At 50.4% G+C, this 22,598-nt stretch overlaps 1 protein-coding gene across 2 annotated transcripts in view; it reads left to right on the plus strand.

Annotated features, from left to right (window-relative positions):
* The first annotated feature begins 3,973 nt into the window (after window positions 1–3,973).
* The window catches only part of CNNM4 (cyclin and CBS domain divalent metal cation transport mediator 4), a 37,849-nt gene continuing 19,224 nt past the window's right edge, over window positions 3,974–22,598 (plus strand). The window contains exon 1 of one of the 2 annotated variants that reach the window (XM_019969715.2): window positions 3,974–5,444. In XM_019969715.2, the coding sequence (XP_019825274.2) occupies window positions 4,043–5,444 (1,402 nt within the window). In that variant the 5' untranslated portion in view covers window positions 3,974–4,042. The remainder of the gene's footprint in view (window positions 5,445–22,598) is intronic. The other variant, XM_070798219.1, reaches the window with a different exon arrangement.

Raw genomic sequence — 22,598 nt, forward strand, 5'->3', positions numbered from 1 at the left:
TATATATATTAAGAAAAATATATATATTAAAAAAAAATCACACACACAGGAGCTGTAGACATGCTGCCATAGGGCCGGGAAAGAACTCTTCAGGCCCATGTCAAGAATAGAGTGCTTAGGGGGACTTCCCTGGCAGTCCAGCGGCTAAGACGCCCCGATCCCAATGCAGGAAGCCCAGGTTTGATTCCTGGTCTGGGAACTAGATTCTGCATGCCACTATTAAGATTAATTAATTAAGATCCCGAATGCCACAACTAAGACCCGGCTCAGTCAAATAAATAATAATAATAATAAATTAATAAAGAATGGAGTGCTTTGGGAGGCTTGCGGGGGTCAGGTATCAGGACCCCTCAGAGAAGGATCCTCTCTAAACTCCTTTCTTGCAAATGGAGGAAACTCAGGTGAGTAAAGTCTTCTGCCCCAGGTAGAGGAACAGGTCTGCCCCCCAAAGGAGGAGGATTCTCATTTGCAGGTCCCTCTGCCATTCTCACAGCCGGTTCACAGGAGCCAGACATGGCCCAGGCCTCCTGCTCTGTACATTAAAACACCTCCATCTCCACGTGGTCCTCACCATGCTGCGGGAACTCTGCAGATGAGGCAAAGTTAAATGCCTTAACCAGGGACCCAAGCCAGGCAGAGAATGAACATGGACTCCAGTCTGGGCCTCAAATACCTCTTCTGACATTTTCTGGGTTATATTGCATTTGACTTTTTCTTGGGAGTCCCTCAGACAGCAAGGAGATGAAACCAATCAATTCTAAAGGAAATCAACCTTGAATATTCATTAGAAGGACAGATGATAAAGCTGAAGATCCAATACTTTGGCCACCTGATTCGAAGAACTGAATTATTGCAAAAGATGCTGATGCTGGGAAAGACTGAAGGCAGGAGGAGAAGAGGGCGACAGAGGGTGAGATGGTTGGATGGCATCATCAACTTAATGGTCATGAGTTTGAGCAAACTCTGGGAGATGGTGAAGGACAGGGAAGCCTGGTGTGCTGCAGTCCACGGGGTCGCAGTTGGACACAACTTAGTGACTGTACAACAACGAGTCTTGTCTTCCCTGCAGGTTGAAGGCCTTGGGAGGGTGAAGAGGAATTTCTTTATTCTGTCTTTCTTCTTTCTCTCTCTCTCTTTTAAGACCGTATAAACTATTTAATAACAGATTCCTTCTCTTCCTTCATTTGCAGGACATCAAGGATTTTGGATATTGCAAAAGTTTCCCTTTAAGTTACACTGGGAACCCAGAGCAAGGCTGTATGGACCCCTGCTGGGGTAGCACAGAAAGGGGAATTTCATTTCTTGACTTCATTGGATCAGCTGTATTCACTTAATCACTGGTGTGAATAAGAGCATGGATGGGTATAATTAAATGAACTGTGGTGGTTTAGTCGCTAAGTCACGTCTGACTCTTTTGCGACCCCATGGACTGTAGCCTGCCAGGCTCCTCTGTCCATGAAAGGATTTCTCAGGCAAGAATACTGGAGTGAGTTGCCATTGCCTTCTCCAGGGGCTCTTCGTGACCCAGGGATCGAAGCAGCACCTCCCGTATTAACAGGTAGATTCTTTACCACTAAGCCACCAAGGAAGACCCACCCCTTGCATTTTTAACCTAAGTATCTCGAAAGCTTCTGTTTGTTCTTCCTTCTCTTTGCTGGTTTCTGTCATTGGGCTCAGTCCATGCATAGAACGCTTCTGAGTACAGACATCTGAAAAGGGCAAAATAAATACAGCCAATTGGTTGATAATAGGATGGGAGTCTCTGAGGACCCTGGGGGAAGGTGCTGGTCCTAAAACTGGCTGGAAAGATATGAGGGCAGAAGATCCCTTGAGACTGCACTTGTTCCCAGGCAATGGCACATGCTGGTTGGAGGAGGTAGGTGGAAACAGCTGGTCAAAGGTTCTGCTTGTGTTCTGTGTTGGCCAGTGCCCACCTGAGGGTCCTGTTTTCTGAATAACTGGCAAGCTGGGCGCTCCCTGTGAAATATGAAGTGAGGGACCTCCCTGCAAAGGATTGCTTTAGGCTGGCCTGGGATGCCACACTCACTACCCCTGCTAACAGGGCTTATTTGAGTCAGCCTTCTGCCACCTTCCTAAACACTATAAGATTGTTCCTCTCTGTTTAGTCTCTTTCCGGCTGCTATTGATTGTTGCTTTTACTGGCAAACAGTACACCATTATAAAAATAAACACCAGTGTTTGTGCAGAGAGACAGTGAAACGGATTTCTGTGTCTCCAGGGCCAGCAAAATCCTTGCTTCAAGACCCAGTGCTCAACCTGGTACCTGATCCTCTCATCAGCACGCCTCTGTGATTATTATAAGGATGTTTGTCTGTCTTTCTTCTTCCCCCCTAACAGGAGCGGCAGCTGCGGTTGGTCTTCCCCCCACACCCTGAGTGCTTGGCACTCAATTCATAGTTGCTGACTGACACTGAGGAGGGCTGGCCAGGAAGCAGTCATTTCAGGGTTAGGCCTGGCGCCGTGCCTCTCAGCTCGTTTCCACACGCAGCTGTCCCAGCTGGTCAGTCACCACAATCTAGGGTTAGGAGTTTGGTCCCGGAAGGGCAGACAATAACAACAACAATAACAATAACAGCTACATAGTCAAAGAGCATTCAGAGTTGTCCTGTCCTGTTCCATGCCTAGGGCAGCTGTTCCTACAAGCTTAGTGAAGCGGTGCTCTGTTAGCATCTTTTGCTTTTTATTTATCGATTTGGCTGCGTCAGGTCTCTGTTCCCTGCAGTGCACCCGGCTTCTCTGGTTGCTTTGCGGGCTTAGGTGCCCTGCGGCATGTGAGATCTTTGTCCCTGGACCAGGGATCGAACCCACATTCCCTGTATTGGAAGGTGGACTCTTAACCAACTGGACCACCAGAGAAGTCCCTGTGTTATCATTCTTACCCCCATTTTACAGGTGAGGAAGCTGGGGCTGAGAGACATTCCAACTTGTCTTACTGAAGTCACACAAGCCTGCTCTAAAGATAATAGTCTAGATGGGCCCTGATTTGTGCCCAGACACAATTTCTTCATCTGTAATATGGAAATATTTAGGGTTGCTTGCGAGGATTAAAAAATATTATGTATTAACATTTTTTTTGGCTGAATTGGGTCTTCATTGCGGCACAGGGCCTTCTCAGGCAGGCAAATTCTCAACCACTGGGCCAACAGGGAAGTCCTTGTATGTGCTTGTTGATTGCCCATTTCCTATCCTAGACTGCCAACTCCAGGGGGCAGGATCTTTGGCTCATTCACTGCTATATTGTTTGAGCCCGGAACAAGCGCCCGGCATGGGAGCGCTCAGTATTTGTGTCCTAAAGGAAAATGACAGACCATGCTCCTTCCATCTGCATTCCCTGCATCTGGTCCCCCAGATTTCCCCTCCACTGGCCCGAGAGATCTCTGGCCTGGTCCTGGGGGATCACCTTCTAGCCTCTGGACAAGGTGGGCAAAAGCCCCAGCAGTGCAGAGGTCAGAACAATGTCTGTGGACTTGAAGACCTCCCTCAGGCCTCTGCTCTCGGATTCTCCTTTTCTTTTCTTAAAGCAGGAAAAGCAATTTTCTGGCCCGAGCACCACGTGGTGCTGCTTCGGAGGTTCTTACAGAGGAGTCACCGCCTCCGTTGCAGCTTTTTTGGGGAAGGGGAAGGAGCCCAGCAAGCGAGGCCCGGATAGGCTGCGGAAGGGGAACAGAGCGATAGGCAGAGCAGGTCGGCGCGGAGGACAGCAGGACCCGCCAAGAGGGCGGAAAAGCTTGCGAGGAGGAGGGCGGGGCGGAGAGCCTCCCGCTGCTCCCGCGCTCTCGCGCCACGCCACCTTAAATGCCGGACTTCCTTAAGGGAGGGCGCCCGAGCCGCGCGCCACGGGGCGGAGCCTCCCATGCAAATGAGAGGCGTGGGTCGCGGGGCGGGGCAGATGGGGCGCTGACCTGACGTCAGGGCCGCGGCCGGGACAGTTGGCTCGGCGGCGGCGGAGCGGCAGGAGCGGCGGCGCGAGCGGGGCTGCGCGGCGGGGCGCGCGGAGCGGCGGCGGCCAAGCCGGAGCAACATGGCGCCGGTGGGCGGGGGCGGGCGCCCGGGCAGTGGGCCGGCCCGAGGGCGCCTCCTCCTGGCGGCGCTGGTGCTGCTGGTGCTGCTGTGGGCGCCGGGGGTCCGCGGCCAGGGCGACCCCCAGCGGAGCGCGATCCTGGGCATGAGGCTGGCGAGCTGCAACAAATCGTGTGGGATGAACACAGATGGCATCATCTACGTGTCCGAGGGCAGCACGGTGAACCTGAGGCTGTACGGCCAGGGGCTGGACTCCTTCTCCAGCAACCTGATCTCCTTCACTGAGGTGGACAACGCCGAGACCTTCCACAACTCCACTGACTGCCCCGAGCTCACCAAGGACCTGGTCGTCCAGAAGCTGGTCAACGTGAGCCGCGGGGACACGTCGGGGATGCTGGTGGTGCTCACTAAGTTCCTCCGGAGGAGTGAGAACATGAAACTCTATGCGCTGTGCACCCGGGCGGGCGTGGACGGGCCCTGGCAGAGGTGGACGGACAAGGATTCGCTGCTCCTCATGAAGGAGGAGGCTGGGAGGCTCCTGCCCCTCTGGCTGCACGTCCTCATCATTATGGTGCTGCTGGTGCTGTCAGGCATATTTTCTGGCCTCAATCTGGGGCTGATGGCCCTGGACCCCATGGAGCTGCGCATCGTGCAGAACTGTGGCACTCAGAAGGAGCGGCGCTATGCCCGCAAGATCGAGCCCATCCGTCGCAAGGGCAACTACTTGCTCTGCTCCCTGCTGCTGGGGAATGTGCTGGTCAACACCTCCCTCACCATCCTTCTAGACAACCTCATCGGGTCCGGCCTGGTGGCCGTGGCCTCCTCCACCATTGGCATTGTCATCTTCGGGGAGATCGTGCCTCAGGCCCTGTGCTCCCGGCACGGGCTGGCCGTGGGTGCCAACACGATCATCCTCACCAAATTCTTTATGCTGATCACCTTCCCCCTCAGTTACCCCATCAGCAAGCTCCTGGACTTCTTCCTGGGTCAGGAGATCCGCACCGTTTACAATCGGGAGAAGCTGATGGAGATGTTGAAGGTGACCGAGCCGTACAATGACCTCGTGAAAGAGGAGCTGAACATGATCCAGGGGGCCCTGGAACTGCGGACCAAGACGGTGGAGGATATCATGACCCAGCTGCAGGACTGCTTCATGATCCGCAGCGATGCCATCCTGGACTTCAACACCATGTCGGAGATTATGGAGAGCGGCTACACCCGCATCCCAGTGTTTGAAGACGAGCAGTCCAACATCGTCGATATCCTCTATGTCAAGGACTTGGCCTTCGTGGATCCCGATGACTGCACCCCGCTCAAGACCATCACCCGCTTCTACAACCACCCAGTGCACTTCGTCTTCCACGACACCAAGCTGGATGCCATGCTGGAGGAGTTCAAGAAGGGTAAGGCCCCAGGATGTGGCTCCCGCATCCCTCTATGCGGCACCTCGCATATCCTGACCTGTTTTGTGTCTGCTGATCTTAGCATTCCATTCGTGTGACTCTGTCCATTTGCCCAGCACTCCCTATGCCTCTGCAGAGATGGGCACTCAGGCCAGCAGAAATAGCTCTTAAGCATCTGCCAGGAACCGTGCTTTGTGCCCCAGGTGGATCCAAGCAGGGCAAGACATACTTGCCCGCGTGGGAGCAGGATGGAGTGAGGCTAATGCCTTCAAGGAGGCCAGCACTGGGGCATGGAGAGTAGGGCATGGTACTGGAGCCAGCAGGTCCTATTGGGGTCGGGTGCAGAAGGGGCTGGGGAACCCGGAAAACCTTTACAGCAGAGGGAACATTTGGGGAGATCCTTGAAAGCTGGGGAGACTTGGTCCTTGAGGCAGAGGGTACCCCTTGAGCAGAGAAGCTGAGTTGGGCAGCAGAGAATGTGCTTCTGGTTCAGCAGGTGGTTCCATTCCTGTGGGTACAGGCTCTGCTGATCAGTGGTCAGTAGGGGAGAGACCGAGACACCCAGGGCCTTGGGAAGAGCCTGAAAGTCAGGGCAGTCCGTCTGCTGGGCTCTCGGAGCTCTGGAAGGTTCTGGAGCCAAGCGAGAACAGTGTCACCGGAGCGCCTGGCCCCCGGAAGCCAAGTTGGGAGGGCACTCGCTGGCTCCCTGCCGAGAGCAATGCCAGGTAATGCTTTTGACTGTTCAGCAGAAGCGAGCAGATTAAGCTTTGGTTATTCTATCTTTCCCAGGCGCCGCACATAAGCGTTCCTCCTGTGGTCTGCTGGGCATCTTCAGTCGGCCTGGTGTTTTTTTTCTCACACGTGCTCTTGGTAGTTAGACACTTGGAGGGTTTACTCGGCAGCTTCAGCGCTCAGAGCACACACCCCTTTCCCTACTTCTAGCAAAACTTTCCTCCTGCTTCTGCCACTCCGAGTGACAGTAAACAAGCCAATTATGGAGCAAAACCCTCCTCCGCCAAAGGCGGTGAGGAGACCAAAAGGGGAGCTCTTTATAAAGGAATGGGGGAGGTCACCTAAATGCCAGAACTCTGCTTCACTCCCCACACATGGGACTCCTGCTGGCTGAGGCAAGACCTCAGCCCGTTGTTCCTCATTTCTGGAGAGCCTCAACTGGCTGGATCAGTGGGTGACAGAGTAGGATAGGGAGGAGCTGGCCTGGCAGGGATGCTGGGGTTAGAGCCAGGGTGGGGACTGGGTACCTTCCCTTTTTCAGTTTGACAGACTGACTCTCAGCATCAGATCTGAGGAGAACTCCAGTTATATAAGCTTGAGTGGGAGACAGCCTGTAAGGTGGTCTGCAGAGGGGCTGGTAATGGCACAGCCCCGGGGGAGCTTCAGTGTGGGCAGACCCAGGAATGGGGGAACCCAGGTATCAAGTCCAAACAGAAGAGCAGGGGGGATTTGAGCTCCACCCCCACCCTGCAGCCTCTAGGCCCGGAGGGCTTTTCCTGTGTTGCTTGGTCAGGAGCAGGGCTAGGACTCACCAGGGCGGCTTCCTCCTTAACCACCTCTATGGTCTTTGGGACTTGCTGGTGACACACCCGACAAGCACGTTTGCGTCGTCCAGCCCGGATCTGGATCCAACCCGTATGGACTGGCATGGTCAGGCGTCTCGGCCCCTGATCAGCAGGGTGGGAGCTTCCTGAATCCTGGCAGGGCCATCTTTGGGCTCATCTTTTTTTTTAATTTAAAAAGTACCACCACTTCCTGAAGCTGGGAAAACAGAGCTAGCATCTCTGAGGGCAGAGCTGTGTTGAGTGGGGCTCTGCAGATACACACTTTAGTCCCCTGGACCCTCCTCCTTATCAAGCCTGTAGCCTGAGGCTGACGCCTGGTGGGGCTGCTGGTGGTTCTGTGGGCGCACAGGCACAGTTTGCGTCCTGCGTTGTGGGGCCCTGGGCATCACACCATCATTTCTTGGTTCCTAGTTTTAACTCATGGCTGTGCTGGGCTCCCCAGAGTGTGATCTCTCACACATCTTCTCCTCGGGCATCTAAGGCCCTCTTGGACATGGCAAATGCTCAGTGTACACCTGCAACTTACTGCCTTTTCTTTACAAATCTGGTATTTAGAAGGCTTCTTTTTTATTTCATTTTTAAAAATATTTATTTGGTTGTTCTGGGTCTCAGTTGTGGCACATGGGATCTTTCTAATTTCTACCTGTGAAATCTTTAATTGCAGCATGTGGGATCTAGTTCCCTGACCAGGGATCAAACCCAGGTCCCTGCATTGGGAACCTGAAGTCTTAGCCCCTGAACTGCCAGGGAGGTTCCAGGCTGCTTCTTTTTTGTTGTTGTTAAGAAAAACCAATGAGTCAGGTTAACACAGCACTGTCAGCAGCACAGATATTTGAGCCGGGGTCCCTGCCTAGTCGAGCCAAGGGGCTTTTCTGTGTTCTGGGGACCCTTCGTCACCTCCAGGCTGGATGAGGGCCCTGAATCCCTCCAGAGTCTTTCCGCTGTGGGTGTGACCCTCTTTTAAGGTCATTTCATCTCCACCTCACCCACCAGCATTGTGAGTTCATTGAGGGTTGGCATCGTGCGTACCAGCACTTTCTCCACTCATTTGCCTGGCGAAGAAACGAACAGTAAACGTTTGTTAAACAATGAGTGAGCAACAAGTGAGTGGCTCTGTCACTAGCCAGGCCGGCCTTGCTGGCCCTGAGGACACTCCCAGCCTGGAGCCTTTGTGCTGGCTGCTCCCGCAGGCGGAATGTTCTCCCCCAGACTCTGTGGCTCACTCTCCCCTCCCTTGTGTCTGCTTCATCTTCTCAGTGAGGCCTTCCTGCCACCCTTATTTAAAGCTGCAACCCCTGGTCCCTCCCTGACCTTCCTAATCTAACCTGACCCACCCTGTGCTCATTTTTCTTTTTCTCCTATCACTTTCTAACAACTGTGTGATTTACGGGTTTACATTTTTATTGTCTGACTCCTCCCACTGTACCAAAGGGCAGGTCTAAGTGTTGTTCACCCATATATCCCTGCCCATAAAATGGTTCTTGTTTAGTCCCTCAGTTGCGTCAGACTTTTGCGACTCCACAGACTGTAGCCCACCAGGCTCCTCTGTCCATGGGATTTCCCAGGCAAGAATACTGGAGTGGGTTGCTATTTCCTCCTCCAGGGGATCTTCCCAACTCAGGGATTGAACCCATGTCCCCTGCATTACAGGCAGATTCTTTATTGCTGAGCCACCAGGGAAGCCCTAAAATGGTTCTTGGTACATAGTAAGACTTTGATTAAAAAGTCACTGAAGGAATGAATGACCTGTCAGATTTGAGAATTACCCCCATTCCAGAAGTGTTAGAATTTTGAGGAGCTGATAAGGGATACAGACAAATGGGTATGCGGTGCTGTTATCCAGGGACTTGACCGTTTCCAGCTGCACCAGGAAAGCCAGGAAGAGCTCCTGCAGAGACACACGTGTTAGAGGTTTGGGTCACGGCCTGAGAAGCAGAGTTTGGGGTCCTGGTTCCCCTTCCCTGTGCCTCAGTTTCTCAGTGAATAAGCGGTCTTTGAGCATCAGGAGCTGAGATAACTTCACTCACGAGTGAGAATCATGGATATGCTCTGCACACTTAGAGACAGGTGCAGAGAGTCATTGCAAGCCTGCGGCTTTGAGCTTTGCCTTGAGACTAAAGCAAGGAGGTAACAGCTTCCTGGGCTTCCCAGGTGGCTCAGCAGTAAAGAATACACCTGCCAGTTCAAGAGACATAGGAGACACAGGTTCGATTCCTGGGTAGGGAAGATCCTCTGAAGGAGGAAAAAGCAGTATCCCTGCTCCAGTATTCTTATTCTTACTGGGACAATCCCATGGACAGAGGAGCTTGTAGTCCATGGGGTCGTGAAGAGTTGAACTCGGCTGAGCATGCCCACCTGACTGCTTCCCAGTTGCTTCTGCCTCCCAACGGAAGGCAGCTGTTGCCAGGTGTTTACTGAGCCCTGTACAGTGTGTGAGACCTGGCGCCCGGCGCTGCGGGCCCCCAGAGCAAGGCCCGCCAGCTGGTGCAGGCTGTCAGGCCACTGGGAGGCTCCTGCTGTTGGAACCTTGGTCCTTCTCCTTGAACCTCCCCTAGAATGTTGGCAGTACCGCGTGTTGTGGTTGAGTTTGGCCACAGCTGGAAATCTGAAAACAAAGCCTCCCTGGGCTACTCCTGGCTGGCCATGTCTTTCTTTCACCACAGATGCCTGTGAAGACCCTGGAAGCACAGTAATGAATGAACTCTCCACTAGAGGGTTTGGAAGCCCCGCCCCTGATTGAAACCCACCCTCCAGCTTCTGCTCTGCCCCTCCCTCAGCTCATTCCTCCCCGCCCCAGACATTCAGCTCTTCTTTAGTCATCTTATCTTTCCCCACCCACTTTATAACCACCTAGCCCCCAGTAAAGAGCTGGGTTTAAACTCTGGGTTGGTCACTGACCCCTGAGGTAACCTTAGGCCTATTACTGTTCCTTATAGATAGTGGGTTATATATTGGAGGGAAAAAGCTGGAAATGATTTCATTAAAAACTCCTCCTGTATTTCCTATGCCATTCTTCCCCAGCGGCTTAATTTTATTCCTGAAACAACTTTATAAAGGCTGGAAAGAACACTGCATAATTTTTGCTTTCGGTTCCTACCATCTGGCACACCTTAAAAGCATCTTGTTTCCCTCCGCCTGCTTGTTCTTTCATTTGCTCAACAAACATCTAATTTTTGGAATCCTGTGTGTCAGACGGTGTGCTGGCTGTTGGGAGTCAGAGGACTAACACAGCCCTGTTCACAGAAGTCGTGGTCTACGAGGGAGACAGACGTGTAAACAAAACTTAGGTAGGCACTGTGGGGCTCCCAGGAAGGCCTAGGCTTCCAGAAACTTCTGAAGTTAGAAGGACAGGACCCAGTGATTATTTCAGAGATGTCGAAGTCCGACTGGGAAGTATTTGTGAACATGTGAGGTTTTTGCCTGGGATTCAGGTTGAAGATGTTGTCATCTAAGGGAAGTGGAGGAGGGAGGAGAGCCAGTGTGGCGAGGGTGGGGGGAGGGGCAGTGGTAAAGAATAACGGGATGACCCTTTCTGGGGCTGCAGGGTGTCTGGTGGGTCAGTGAGCGTCCATACCCGCCTGGGCTTCCTGTTCACATGCAGATGGGGCACGAACAGAACTCTGGGGCTGGGGTGTGGCTCTCGGTCCTAGCATGTGCTTGCTGGTCCTAGACCACCCTGAGCAGCACGAGCGCAAAGTCCACCCGGGTAGGTGTGCAGGCCAGGTGCCACGTGGGCTTGGGAGTGAGGCCCGTGGGGCTGAAAGGTTTGGGAGTCAGCTGAGAGCGAGCAGCATGTGTGAGGCATGGAGGAACCTGGCTGAAGCGAGCCCAGGTGTGGGATGGGACAGTCGTCAGGAGGAGCTGGGAGAGGGCAGCCTGCAGAGTGGAGATCAGAGGCAGTCCTGCACCTGGACAGCGCCACCTAGAAACAGTCTCGATCTGAGCTGGTGATTTGATCTCCAGAGGCCTCTCTGGGGGCCGGTGTATCTGAGCGAGTGAGGGAGATGCCAGCGGGCAAGCTGAAAAGACGCTGGCCAGGCTGCCGCTTGCTTCTCTTCACTGTGAGGCTTGTGGGCACCTCTTCCCCTCGCTGGCATCGTGCAGCCCATGGACAGCTTCCACAGAGGTGCTGGGGCTGAGAGCACTTTGAGCCATCTTCTGTTTACAGACCTCTTCCTACAGCTCTTGTGTGTGTCTGGAAGGTGCTGCCTTACAGCCAGGCCCTAGTAAGAGCTGCTTAGAGCTTTACTTGTCAAAAGTCTTGTATTCCTAATTCAAAAGACCAGCTCCAGAGTTTTCCTTGACCGCTCTGGTCAGGACAGGGGGTATCGGACAGTGCACAGACATCAAACCCCAAGCCGCAGACCTGTGTCCACAGAAGTGGGTAAGAGGCAGGAGACTCCGAGGAAGTGAGGCTTGTCAGTAGAAGTCTGACGTTTCAGTTGGCTTTTCAAAGCAGAGTAGACATGGCTCTTTTCACGTGCTACAAGCACTTGGATAAGGTCATGGGGTGAGAGATGAGCTTCTCAGCTCTGGGTGCCCTCCTTGGAGAAAGCTGCTTCTGTGTGTTGTGACTGCCTCTCAGGCCTTCCCAGAGGGGCGGGGAGACTCCAGCATTGAGTGCCCATCCCCATGGTGGTGCTGTCATGCTGACCAGCCGGGTACCTGAACCGCTGGGACGTCCTTGAGGGAAAGGAATGGTGCCTTGTGACGTTTTTCTTGTCTCCTCGATGGCAGGGACTGCGAGCCTGTTTATCAGACACTCTCTAACAGGGGAGTGTGCCCGGAATGGAAGGATGGACCGGGCCCTTCTGTCACTGACTTGGTGACTGATTCTGGTAGAGCCCCTGGTTACTACAGCCCCTCCCTGTGGGGAGGGACGGCTTGTCTTGTCCTCTCATCACACCTGAGCATCCAGGACGGACATCCGGTTGTACAGAGCTTCCTGGCTACAGCACAGACTCCTGGCTCGTTTCATGGACTGGATTCTAGACTACGTAGTCTATTCCTGTTCCATTGATTATGTGATTTTCTTTTCACTGATGTTAATTGAAAAGACCTGTGTATTATTATCAGAATATTTGAAAACACACAGAAATCAAAACAAAATATTATAAGCCTGTGGTCTTGTAGATAGAAAGAACCACTTTTGCTATTTTGATCTATTGTGATAAATTTTTAAGAAACTAAAATTTTTTTTTTAATTATTGTTGACTTTTTTTTTTTGGATGTGGGCCATTCTTAAAGTCTTTATTTGTAACAACATTGCTTCTGTTTTATATTTTCATTGCTTCTGTTTTATATTTTTGTTTTTTGGCCTCGATGCACATGGGATCTTAGCTCCCCCGCCAGGGATTGAACCTGCACCCCCTGCATTGGAAGGTGAAGTCTTAGCCACTGGACCACCAGGGAAGTCCCTTAAATGTTTTTTTCTTCTAAGTTTATAAAGTCTTATGACGAAACAACAGGGTCAAAATCATTTTCATTTTTATTGTCATGCCCTCTCCATTGAGCTTCCCATGTGGCACAGTGGTAAAGAGTCTGTCTGCAATGCAGGAGACCTGGGTTCAATCCCTGGGGAGGGAAGATCCCCTGGAGAAGGGAATGGCAACCCTCTCCATTATTCTTGCCTAGACAATTCCACGGATGGAGGAGCCTGGCGGGCTACAGTCCATGGGGTTGCAGAGACGGACACAGCTGAGTGACTAACTCTGCTCTCTCCCAGTAGCTGTCCTCATGTGTTTTTCACACTGAAATCACTGTTTGTGTATACAGTTTGCTGCTCTGCTCTTTGGACCAGAGTTTAGATCCCTTCTTCAGATTTCCCCTTTGATAAGAAAGGAAATCCCTTTCTATCCCAGGGTTTCTTAGGAGGAGCGTCTAGGAGGATTTCCAAAGGCTGAGGGCTGGGCTGTGCCCTGTGGCTGACAGGGGAGCCCAGAGGGCTGGGGTGTGCAGCCTCCAGCCTGTTGTGTTGGGGGTTAAAGCTGCGATTGCTGGAGCGGTCCCCAGAGCTTACAGCCAGAGGCGCTCCCCTGCTGCAGGGCCCATTTACCGTGAACTGGGCAGGGTGAACTGGGCAGGGTGCTCGAAAGACTGGTTTCCCCGGGCTCTCTGGAACGCCTGGTCTCTGGCCAGCAGGCAGCTAGGAGCCTTGGTTGGAAGGTCTCCCCCTCCTCCACATTGTCACCGCCCCGGGCAGGCTCACTCACACACCCAGACACATCCACACCCCCACACACATACACAGTCCCCCACACGTCCATACCCACACACTCAACAACCCCCCACAGCCACACCCGCACGCTCACACACACAGCCCCATACCCACACCCACACATTCACACTACAACTCCATACCCACACCCTCACACTCACACACACAGCCCCATACCCACACCCGCACACTCACACACACAGCCCCATACCCACACCCACACATTCACACGTACAACTCCATACCCACACCCGCACACTCACACACACAGCCCCATACCCACACCCACACATTCACACGTACAACTCCATACCCACACCCGCACGCTCACACACACAACCCCATACTCATACCCATACATTCACACGTACAGCTCCATACCCACACCCGCACATTCACACGTACAACTCCATACCCACACCTGCACACTCACACACACAACCCCATACCCACACCCGCACACTCACACACACAGCCCCATACCCACACCCACACATTCACACTACAACTCCATACCCACACCTGCACACTCACACACACAGCCCCATACCCACACCCACACATTCACACTACAACTCCATACCCACACCTGCACACTCACACACACAACCCCATACCCACACCCGCACACTCACACACACAGCCCCATACCCACACCCACACATTCACACTACAACTCCATACCCACACCTGCACACTCACACACACAACCCCATACCCACATCCCACACATTCACACGTACAACCCCATACCCACACCCACACATTCACACTACAACTCCATACCCACACCCACACATTCACACTACAACTCCATACCCACACCCACACATTCACACTACAACTCCATACCCACACCCGCACATTCACACTACAACTCCATACCCACACCCGCACACTCACACACACAACCCCATACCCACACCTGCACATTCACACGTACAACTCCATACCCACACCCACACATTCACACTACAACTCCATACCCACACCCGCACACTCACACACACAACCCCATACCCACACCTGCACATTCACACGTACAACTCCATACCCACACCCGCACGCTCACACACACAACCCCATACCCACACCCACACATTCACACTACAACTCCATACCCACACCCTCACACTCACACACACAGCCCCATACCCACATCCCCATACTGACATGCACAACCCCATACCCACACCCACACACTCACACACACAACCCCATACCCACACCCACACATTCACACTACAACTCCATACCCACACCCGCACACTCACACACACAGCCCCATACCCACACCCACACATTCACACGTACAACTCCATACCCACACCCGCACACTCACACACACAACTCCTGCCCACCCACTGCACACCCAGACACATCCATACCCACCCCCTCACACATACAGTCCCCCACACGTCCATACCCACACACTCAACAACCCCCCACAGCCACAGCCACACACTCACATAACCCCACAGCCACACCCGCATGCTCACACAGCCCCATACCCTCACCCACACACTCACACAGCCCCATACCCACACCCGCACACTCACACAGCCCCATACCCACACCTGTACACTCACACAGCCCCATACCCACACCCGCACACTCACACAACCCCATATCCACACCTGCAAACTCATACACACAACCCCATACCCACACCCACACACTCACACACACAACTCCATAGCCACACCCACACACTCACACACACAACTCTTGCCCACCTACTGCACACCCAGACACATCACACACCACCCCCCCCCGCCCCCCCACACATCCACATACATGCACACATCCCCCTACCCAGCCTCACACACCCCACACAGGCAGGCTCACTTACACACACACAGGGACATGCTTTTACACGGGCAGACAGGCATACGTGTTTATCCCCTCCAGGCAGGTGCTTCCCTCTCTCTCTCACACACACACGAAGGCCTGTGCACATACACTCAAAGTCACCTGGAGTCCTGCTTTTAATGTACATCCGTCTCTCATCAAACTTGCCCAAGAGTGAGTTTAAAGAGGAGCAAAAGCTTATGTAGTGGAGTTTATTTTGTTAAAGGCTCAAAACAGTGACTGGCTTTTGGGCTCTGTGGTGTCTGGTGACTTGGTCACCCACATTAATGACAGCATCTAGCCAGAGGCTGTGGGGAGGATGGAATGAGGTGAGGCACACACGGGGCTTAGTTCAGGGCCTGGCACCGTGTCGTCATGCAGGGTCAGCTATCTTAAACATTACTGTTATTACCGTCCGAAAGATGCCCCCATTTGGGCCATGGTGGTTCACACGTACCAGCTTTGCTGGCAGCTGCCCCACCGTCTGGGCGTGGTGCCTTTCTTGGAATTATGAAGACATTGAGGTCAAAAAGAGCCTGCTATATAATTACAGGCTCTTTCTAATTCAGATGGCATCTTATCTGGACCCTAGTGGGTATGTTAAGGGTAACAGAAACCAGAGCTTAAGGAAAAGAGAAGTCCAGAACAGTAACTTAAAACTGAGGAAATGCTCCTCATTTACTTATAATTTTTTCCCTGAAAATTCCTGCCACCATCCCGATTGCCAGCACCATCATGGCAGGAGCACAGAGTGGAGGTCGCTGCCCTGGGGAGATGGCCAGGGAAGCAGCGTGGCTGCACCCCGTGTGGGTTCTCTCATCTCAGGGCCTGCCAGTCGCCTGTCCTCCTGGGTGCCCTGGTTAGGGACGGCACCTGATAGAAAAGCAGGAACAAGAGGGGGACCCACAGCCTGGAAGAGGGTGGAGCAGGGATCATGAAGAAGGAAGTGCCTTCATGAGTGGTTAGCTTTTGTTGAGTCCTGGGTTAACCCTCCAAGCGCTGTAGACGGGGAGCCAAGGCTCAGAGAGGACAAAAATCTTTCTTTCTCAGCCACGTGACAGCTAAGTGGCCGCCCCAGACTGCTCCCCTCCCCGGGGCCAAGCCCTCAACTGCTGTTCTGTGTCACTTAGTGAGATTGTAGATTCTGAAAATGAGACCAGAAGATTGGGATATCCCAATAACCCCAGGCTAAAAAATGTACTGTCTGTTCTACATTAAAAAAAAAAAAAAAAAACTTATTTAACCAGTCAGGTAGGTGGGTGGTAGTATATCACTGTAATTTTCTTTTCTTTGTGATTTTGATATAGAGTTCCCCAGTGACTAATGTTGATCGCATTTTCAGTTGCTTATCGTCCATTTTGGTGATTAATGCCTTTGATTCCCTGTTTAAGATTCTTGGGGCTTCCCAGGCTGTGCAGTGGTGAAGAATCCACCAGCCAAAGCAGGAGACTCAGAGGCTCAATTCCTGGGTCGGGGAGATCCCCTGGAGGTGGAAATGGCAACCCACTCCAGTATTCTTGCCTGGGAAATCCCATGGACAGAGGAGCCTGGTAGGCTACAATCCATGAGGTCACAGAGAGTCAGACACGATTGAGCATGCACACATGAATGCATTAAGATTCTTTGCCCGTATGAAAACCAGGAGGAATCCTGTGTTATATTCTGGAAGCTGTATTGTTTACCTTAGAGATCTATAATCCTTCTGGAATTTGCTTTTTATGTGTTACAGGTTAAGATTTTTTTTTTTTAATTCCTATGGATGTCCAGCTACTCCAGTAGAACTCATTGAAAAGACTCGTTTCTCCACTGAACATGCTGTATGTGGGGGTCTGTCTCTGGATACTCTTCCATTGGTCTGTTTATTTTTTTTCTTTTTCCAGTACTGCATTGCCACAATTGCAGTAGTTTTATAGTGAACTATAGTTTTATAGTGAACTTTGGTTAATGTTAACACTTTGTTCTTTGTTGTTCTTCGAGATTTAACCTCTTGCCTGGGAATTATATGGAATTGCGTTGATTTCCTGCGTAGCTCAGTCTGTGCCCAAAATACGGGAGACCTGGGTTCAATCCCTGGGTGGGGAAGATTCTCCTGGAGGTGGAAATGGCAACCCACTCCAGTATTCTTACCTGGAGAATCCCATGGACAGAGGACCCTGGCAGACTGCAGTCTGTGGGATTGCAAGAGTCAGACTTAGCACTATCTTTTTTTTTTTTAAACATAACTTGAAGACTTAACATCTTTATAGTAAAGAATCTTCCAGTCTCCAAACATGGTTACCCCTGTGTTAGTACATGCTCTCTCTCTCTGTGTTTTCAAATCTATACTTAAAAATTTATTTATTTGGCTGCACCAGATCTTAGTTGTAGCATGTGGGATCAAGTTCCCTGACCAGAGATCGAACCCAGGCGCCTTGCGTGGGGAGCTCAGAGTCTTAGCCACTGTAATACCAGGGAAGTTCCTAATTTGTACTCTCTTAATTTCTTTCAACGATAATACTCATTTTCTGTGTAGAAGTCTCACACTTTTCATAGATTTATTGCTAGATATTTGGTGATTTAAAAAAATTCTTTTTCCAGATGTTTGTTGCAGATTGTTCCAACCAGGGTGTTCTGCAGTTCAGTTCAGGTGCTAGCCACCTGGAGTTAGTAGACTCAGTCCCCTCGCGTGTGAGGGCTCAGACCTCCGCAGACTGCCCTCACCTCAGATGCCAGCCTCAAGTGGGGTTCCCTACACCTGTGTACGTCTGGCCAACTGGCTCTAAATTCAGGGGTCTGAGAATTTGCTAGAATGGCTCACAGAACTCAGAAAAGTGCTCCACTCAGGATTGCAGCTTTGTTTTACGGGCTGTGCCTAGGATGGAGTCTGTCTGAGGGACGGAGCGCTCCAGGCCTTCTCCCCCTGAGCCCGGGTGTGTCACGCTCCTGGTTCATCAGTGGTTTTACCAGCCGGAGCGCTCCCCTGAATTTTGAGATCCAGAGTTTTCATCATCAGAACTTCCTCAGCATGACTGGTGCAGGCATCGGGCCTCCCTGGAGGCAGGGCCTTGTGTAGCTTCTCGTATTTAACTGGTGACCATCTCCAGTCTCCCTCTAGGGTCCCACCTAGAGTCACCTTATTAACATCACAGAGACACTGCTGTCACTCAGCAAGTCCAAGTGTTTTCCAAGCTCTTTGACGGGAAGCAGGATCAGAGACCAGGTATATTCTTTTTATTAAAAATTAAAAAAATATATATATATATTTTTGGCTGCGCTGCGTGGCGTGTGGGATCTTAGTTCCCCGATCAGGGATTGAACCCGTGCCTTCTTTGGTGGAAGTGGAAGCTCTTAACCCCTGGACCACCAGGGAAATCTCAGATGTATTCTTTATTACATTATACAAATATAGTGAGATGTAGTTAATTTTTGTATAGTGACTCTGAATTTATTGACCTTACCAAGTTGACTATTCTGATAGTTTATTTTAGATTCTTTTGGCTTTTCTACATATATGATTATGTTGCCTATGAATAATGGCAACACTGCTGATAAACTTGAAGCATTTTATATCTTGTTCTTGCCTTATTTCACTGGTTAGGATCTTTGGGATCATGTTGACCTGGTGACAGTGGGCATCCTTGTTTAAGTATCTATTGAGATGATTGAATGATAAATCTCTTTTTTTTCTGAATTATACTGATTGATTTTTGAGTGTTAATCCTTAAACATTTGTTGCATAACTGGAATAAACCTAACAGTCACGATGTGTTCTTTTTACACATCACTGGATTTGCCAGTACCTTTTTTAGAATTTTGGCATCTACATTCATGAGAGAGATAGGTCTGTAATTATTTCTTCTGCCATTAAAAAAATAAACAAAAAACAATTGAGAAAGATATTATTACAAGGTGTCCCTGTTAGGTTTTTGTTTGTTGTGATAGGAAAAATAATTGCTTAATTATTACACCTTTTCCCTTCTTTCAAAATATCCCAATTTAGGCAAGCAGATTTGAACATAGTAAGTAATATTCTCACCCTCTCCTTCCCCCTCACCTGCTTCTCCTTCTGACAAGCCTCTTACATCACAGCAAATGTTGCTGCAGGTTTTTTTGTTTTTTTCCCATTTTTTAGTTTTTTTCTCCTTCTTTGGGTTTATGATATCAAGGTCTTGAGTTATTTTAATAGTTTACAAATTATTTGGGAACATGTGTGACTATCAGGAACCAACTGAGATTCACCAAAGAAACCCCCCCGCCTCTTTTTTGTGTGTGTGAAAGGGGTAGGATTACTAGGTTAGTTCAGGAGAAAGCCAGCCCTAGACATAAGGTATCTTGATGTCAGCATTTAAGAGAATTTCCTGTTATGTCTTCATGGCTAACACGAGACATGTGGGCCATGAATGTCCCATTTAATTTTTTAAAATTTACTTTTAATGGGAGGATAATTGCTTTACAATGTTGTGTTGGTTTCTGCCTCACAACAAGGTGAGTCGTCCATACGCATACGTATACCCTCTCCCTGTTTGGCCTCTCTCCCACCCACCCCGAAGCCCAGCCCTCTGGGTCATCACAGAGCGCTGAGCTGAGCGCCCGGTGCCGTCATCAGCTTCCCACTAGCTCTCTTACACGTGGTAATGTGTATATTTCAGTGCTTCTTTCTCATCTCACTCTCTCCTCCCCTCACTGTGTCCGCAAGACCATTCTCTGCGTCTGCATCTCTGTTCCTGGACGGTGGTCCAGTTTTTAGATTGATTTGCCCGTAGTTATTAGTTGGTTGCACAAACAGGTCCGAAGAGTGGATGCCTCTCAAGGCAGTAAGTGTGCTGTGAGTCTGAGCCATCGTGCGAGGAGTGATGGGAAAGGAGCGCCTCCTGGGGTGGGGGGCTCTGGGGTGGGAGGCCAGGCAGCCAGGAGCTGGGGTTCTAGGGGGAAAGGCCAGAGGGGCTGCTGAGACCAGAGGACTGGGCGGAGAGAGAATCAGTTTGCTGGAAGTGTCTGAAGTCGGGAGGCTGGCGGCTCCTTCCTCCCGTCACAGGGCGGATCAGCCGGGCGGCATCTTCTCTCCTATTGCCTCTGCTGTGTAACGCTCCTCCAGTTCTGTGTTCCTCCCCGCCTTCTGCACCATCCCCGCCTGTGTCCTCCAGGAGAGGTTTTTATATCCCTGAGGACCAAGACACCAGCTCGAGGTCTGAACTCAACGCCTCAGCTGACTGAAGAAACTTCAGACAAACAAGAAATAACCCCTGTCCTTTGATCCAGGTATTCTCCTTCCAGATACCTATCTTAAGGACATGAAGATAGACCCAAATATGTTTATTACAGGGATTTTCATAATGCAAGAAACGGGGAAGGGCACACTTTAGGAACCCAGTGGGGCTTGGGATTATGTGTATGTGTGTACAATGAAATATTATGAGGCCATTCAGTCTCTACAGATATTTCTATGACATGGGCAAATACAGAGAATGTGAAATATTTAAAAAGCAGGGTACAAAACTGTTTACCCAATGATCCGGTGCATGGAGAAAATATATTGGGTTGGCCAGAAAGTTCAAGTGTTTGAATACATGGAAAAACATGAATGAACTTTCTGGCCCCTGATGTACGGTTCCATTTTATTTATGTATATTTTAAAAGGCCAAAGAAAACATGCAGTTACCAGTACTTACCTCTGATGAAAGGTAAGATTAAAAGTTACATTAATTTCCTTTTTCTATTGTTGTTACTGCTATCAAAAAAATCATGTAAAAATTAGTTAAATGTGAGAAAAAATTACTAGAAAATTGGGAAAGTTAGAGCACTGACTGTTGAGGATCTTAAGGAATTACACGTTAGGGTGTGATGATACTGTTGTGGTTTTGCCTTTTTTTAAGGGTCCTTAACTTTTTGAGATGCTTAGTGAAGTGCTTTGGGCTTCCTTCCCTGGTGGCTCAGTTGGTAAAGAATCCGTCTGCAATATAGGAGCCCTGGCTTTGATTGCTGGGTCAGGAAGATCCCCTGGAGAAGGAAATGGCACCCACTCCAGTATTCTTGCCTGGAGAATCCCATGGACAGAGAAGCCTGGCGGGCTACAGCCCATGGGGTCATATGAGTTGAACATGGCCGAGCGACTAAACCATGGCCACTGAAGTGCTTGGGTAAAAGTAGCAGATGTTTACAGATAAGATCTGGGATTTCCTTCATAATAAACCAGTGGAGTGGGTGGGAGGAGAGAGGAAACAAGATTGGCCAGAGGAGTCGTTAATTGTTTCAGGTACGTGAAGGGTGTAATTATATTATTTCCTCTACTTTTGTATATGCTTTTATTTTCCATCATAAAAGGTTGGAAATTAGAGACTACTGGTTAACTGAAAAATCAAAGGCATGAAGACCTGTCCCCAGCGTGAGAGACCAGGCTTAGGGTCCCCCAGCATCTGCTTGTCAACAGCTTCACCCCTGGGGCCCTTGGGTTAAAGAAGGCTCTTTGGGGAAGTCCCATTTCTGAGTCCCACCTTGCTCACTCCCTCACACTGTGATCCCGGGCAGGGACCTCTCTGAGCAGGGGTTCCCTCCTGTGAAGAGTGGGGTCTATCATGGGTGCTCCTCAGGGCTGGAGAAGAGGAGAAGGGCACAGTTCCCTGCCCCCGCCCCACACTCACTTGCCCTGACTGCTCGGTGCTGGGGTAGGGGGGAGTGGACCCTGGGAGGGACACCAAGTGTCCACTAAAATGAAGGGACAATGAAAGTGTGGCTGCCTTTACAGGGAGGCTCTAAACAGCTCTTTAAACTTTTTGGATTATGGACCTTATTAGGAAAAAAAAAATGTGTGTTTTTTTTTAATTGTTTTGGCCATGCCGCACGGCATGTGGGATCTTAGTTCCCTGACCAGGGATCGAACTCTTGCCGCTTGAGTAAGAAGCTCAGAGTCTTAACCACTGGACTGCCAGAGAAGTCCTTCTTCTAAATTTTAAAAATTTCTATTTCCGTTCAAACACTGTATACATGTATGTTTTACTAGTACAAATATTATAAAACAAAGGAAAAAATTTTTGAAGTAAAAACAGAATAACTGTTCTTTTAAAATGTTTTGCTAATAGTTATCACTTCCTATCATCTCTACCACATACTTTATATATTTTCTCAAAGCACAAAATACCCTTGTGCTGGGGTCCTTCAATACTGACAGTGGCTGTATGTCTATGTTTCACATAGTTTTCTTTGTTTTGAATTATTTTGGCCAGTCACTCAGCCCTGACTCCATCCTTACTGATTTTCCCCCCAATGCTGGTTGGGGCGGCTGGTGGCAAGGGGGCCTTTGTAGGGGCCTCTGTCTTCACCCCAGGATTTCCTTGTTAAGCAGCTCTCTATCTTGTGAGCTTTGCTCCGGTTATGTTTTTCACATCATGTGTAAATCCCTGTCTGCACTTGCTCTCGATTTGCTAAAATATGAGTGAGTGAGTGTGTTTGTGTGTGCAGGATCCCCGGAGCCCCTTGGTCAACCGTGATGGCTGGTGACTTGCTGGCTTGCAGACCTAGTCTGGGTCCACCCAT

This window comes from Bos indicus, chromosome 11, assembly GCF_029378745.1.
Source record: "Bos indicus isolate NIAB-ARS_2022 breed Sahiwal x Tharparkar chromosome 11, NIAB-ARS_B.indTharparkar_mat_pri_1.0, whole genome shotgun sequence".
NCBI lineage: Eukaryota > Metazoa > Chordata > Mammalia > Artiodactyla > Bovidae > Bos > Bos indicus.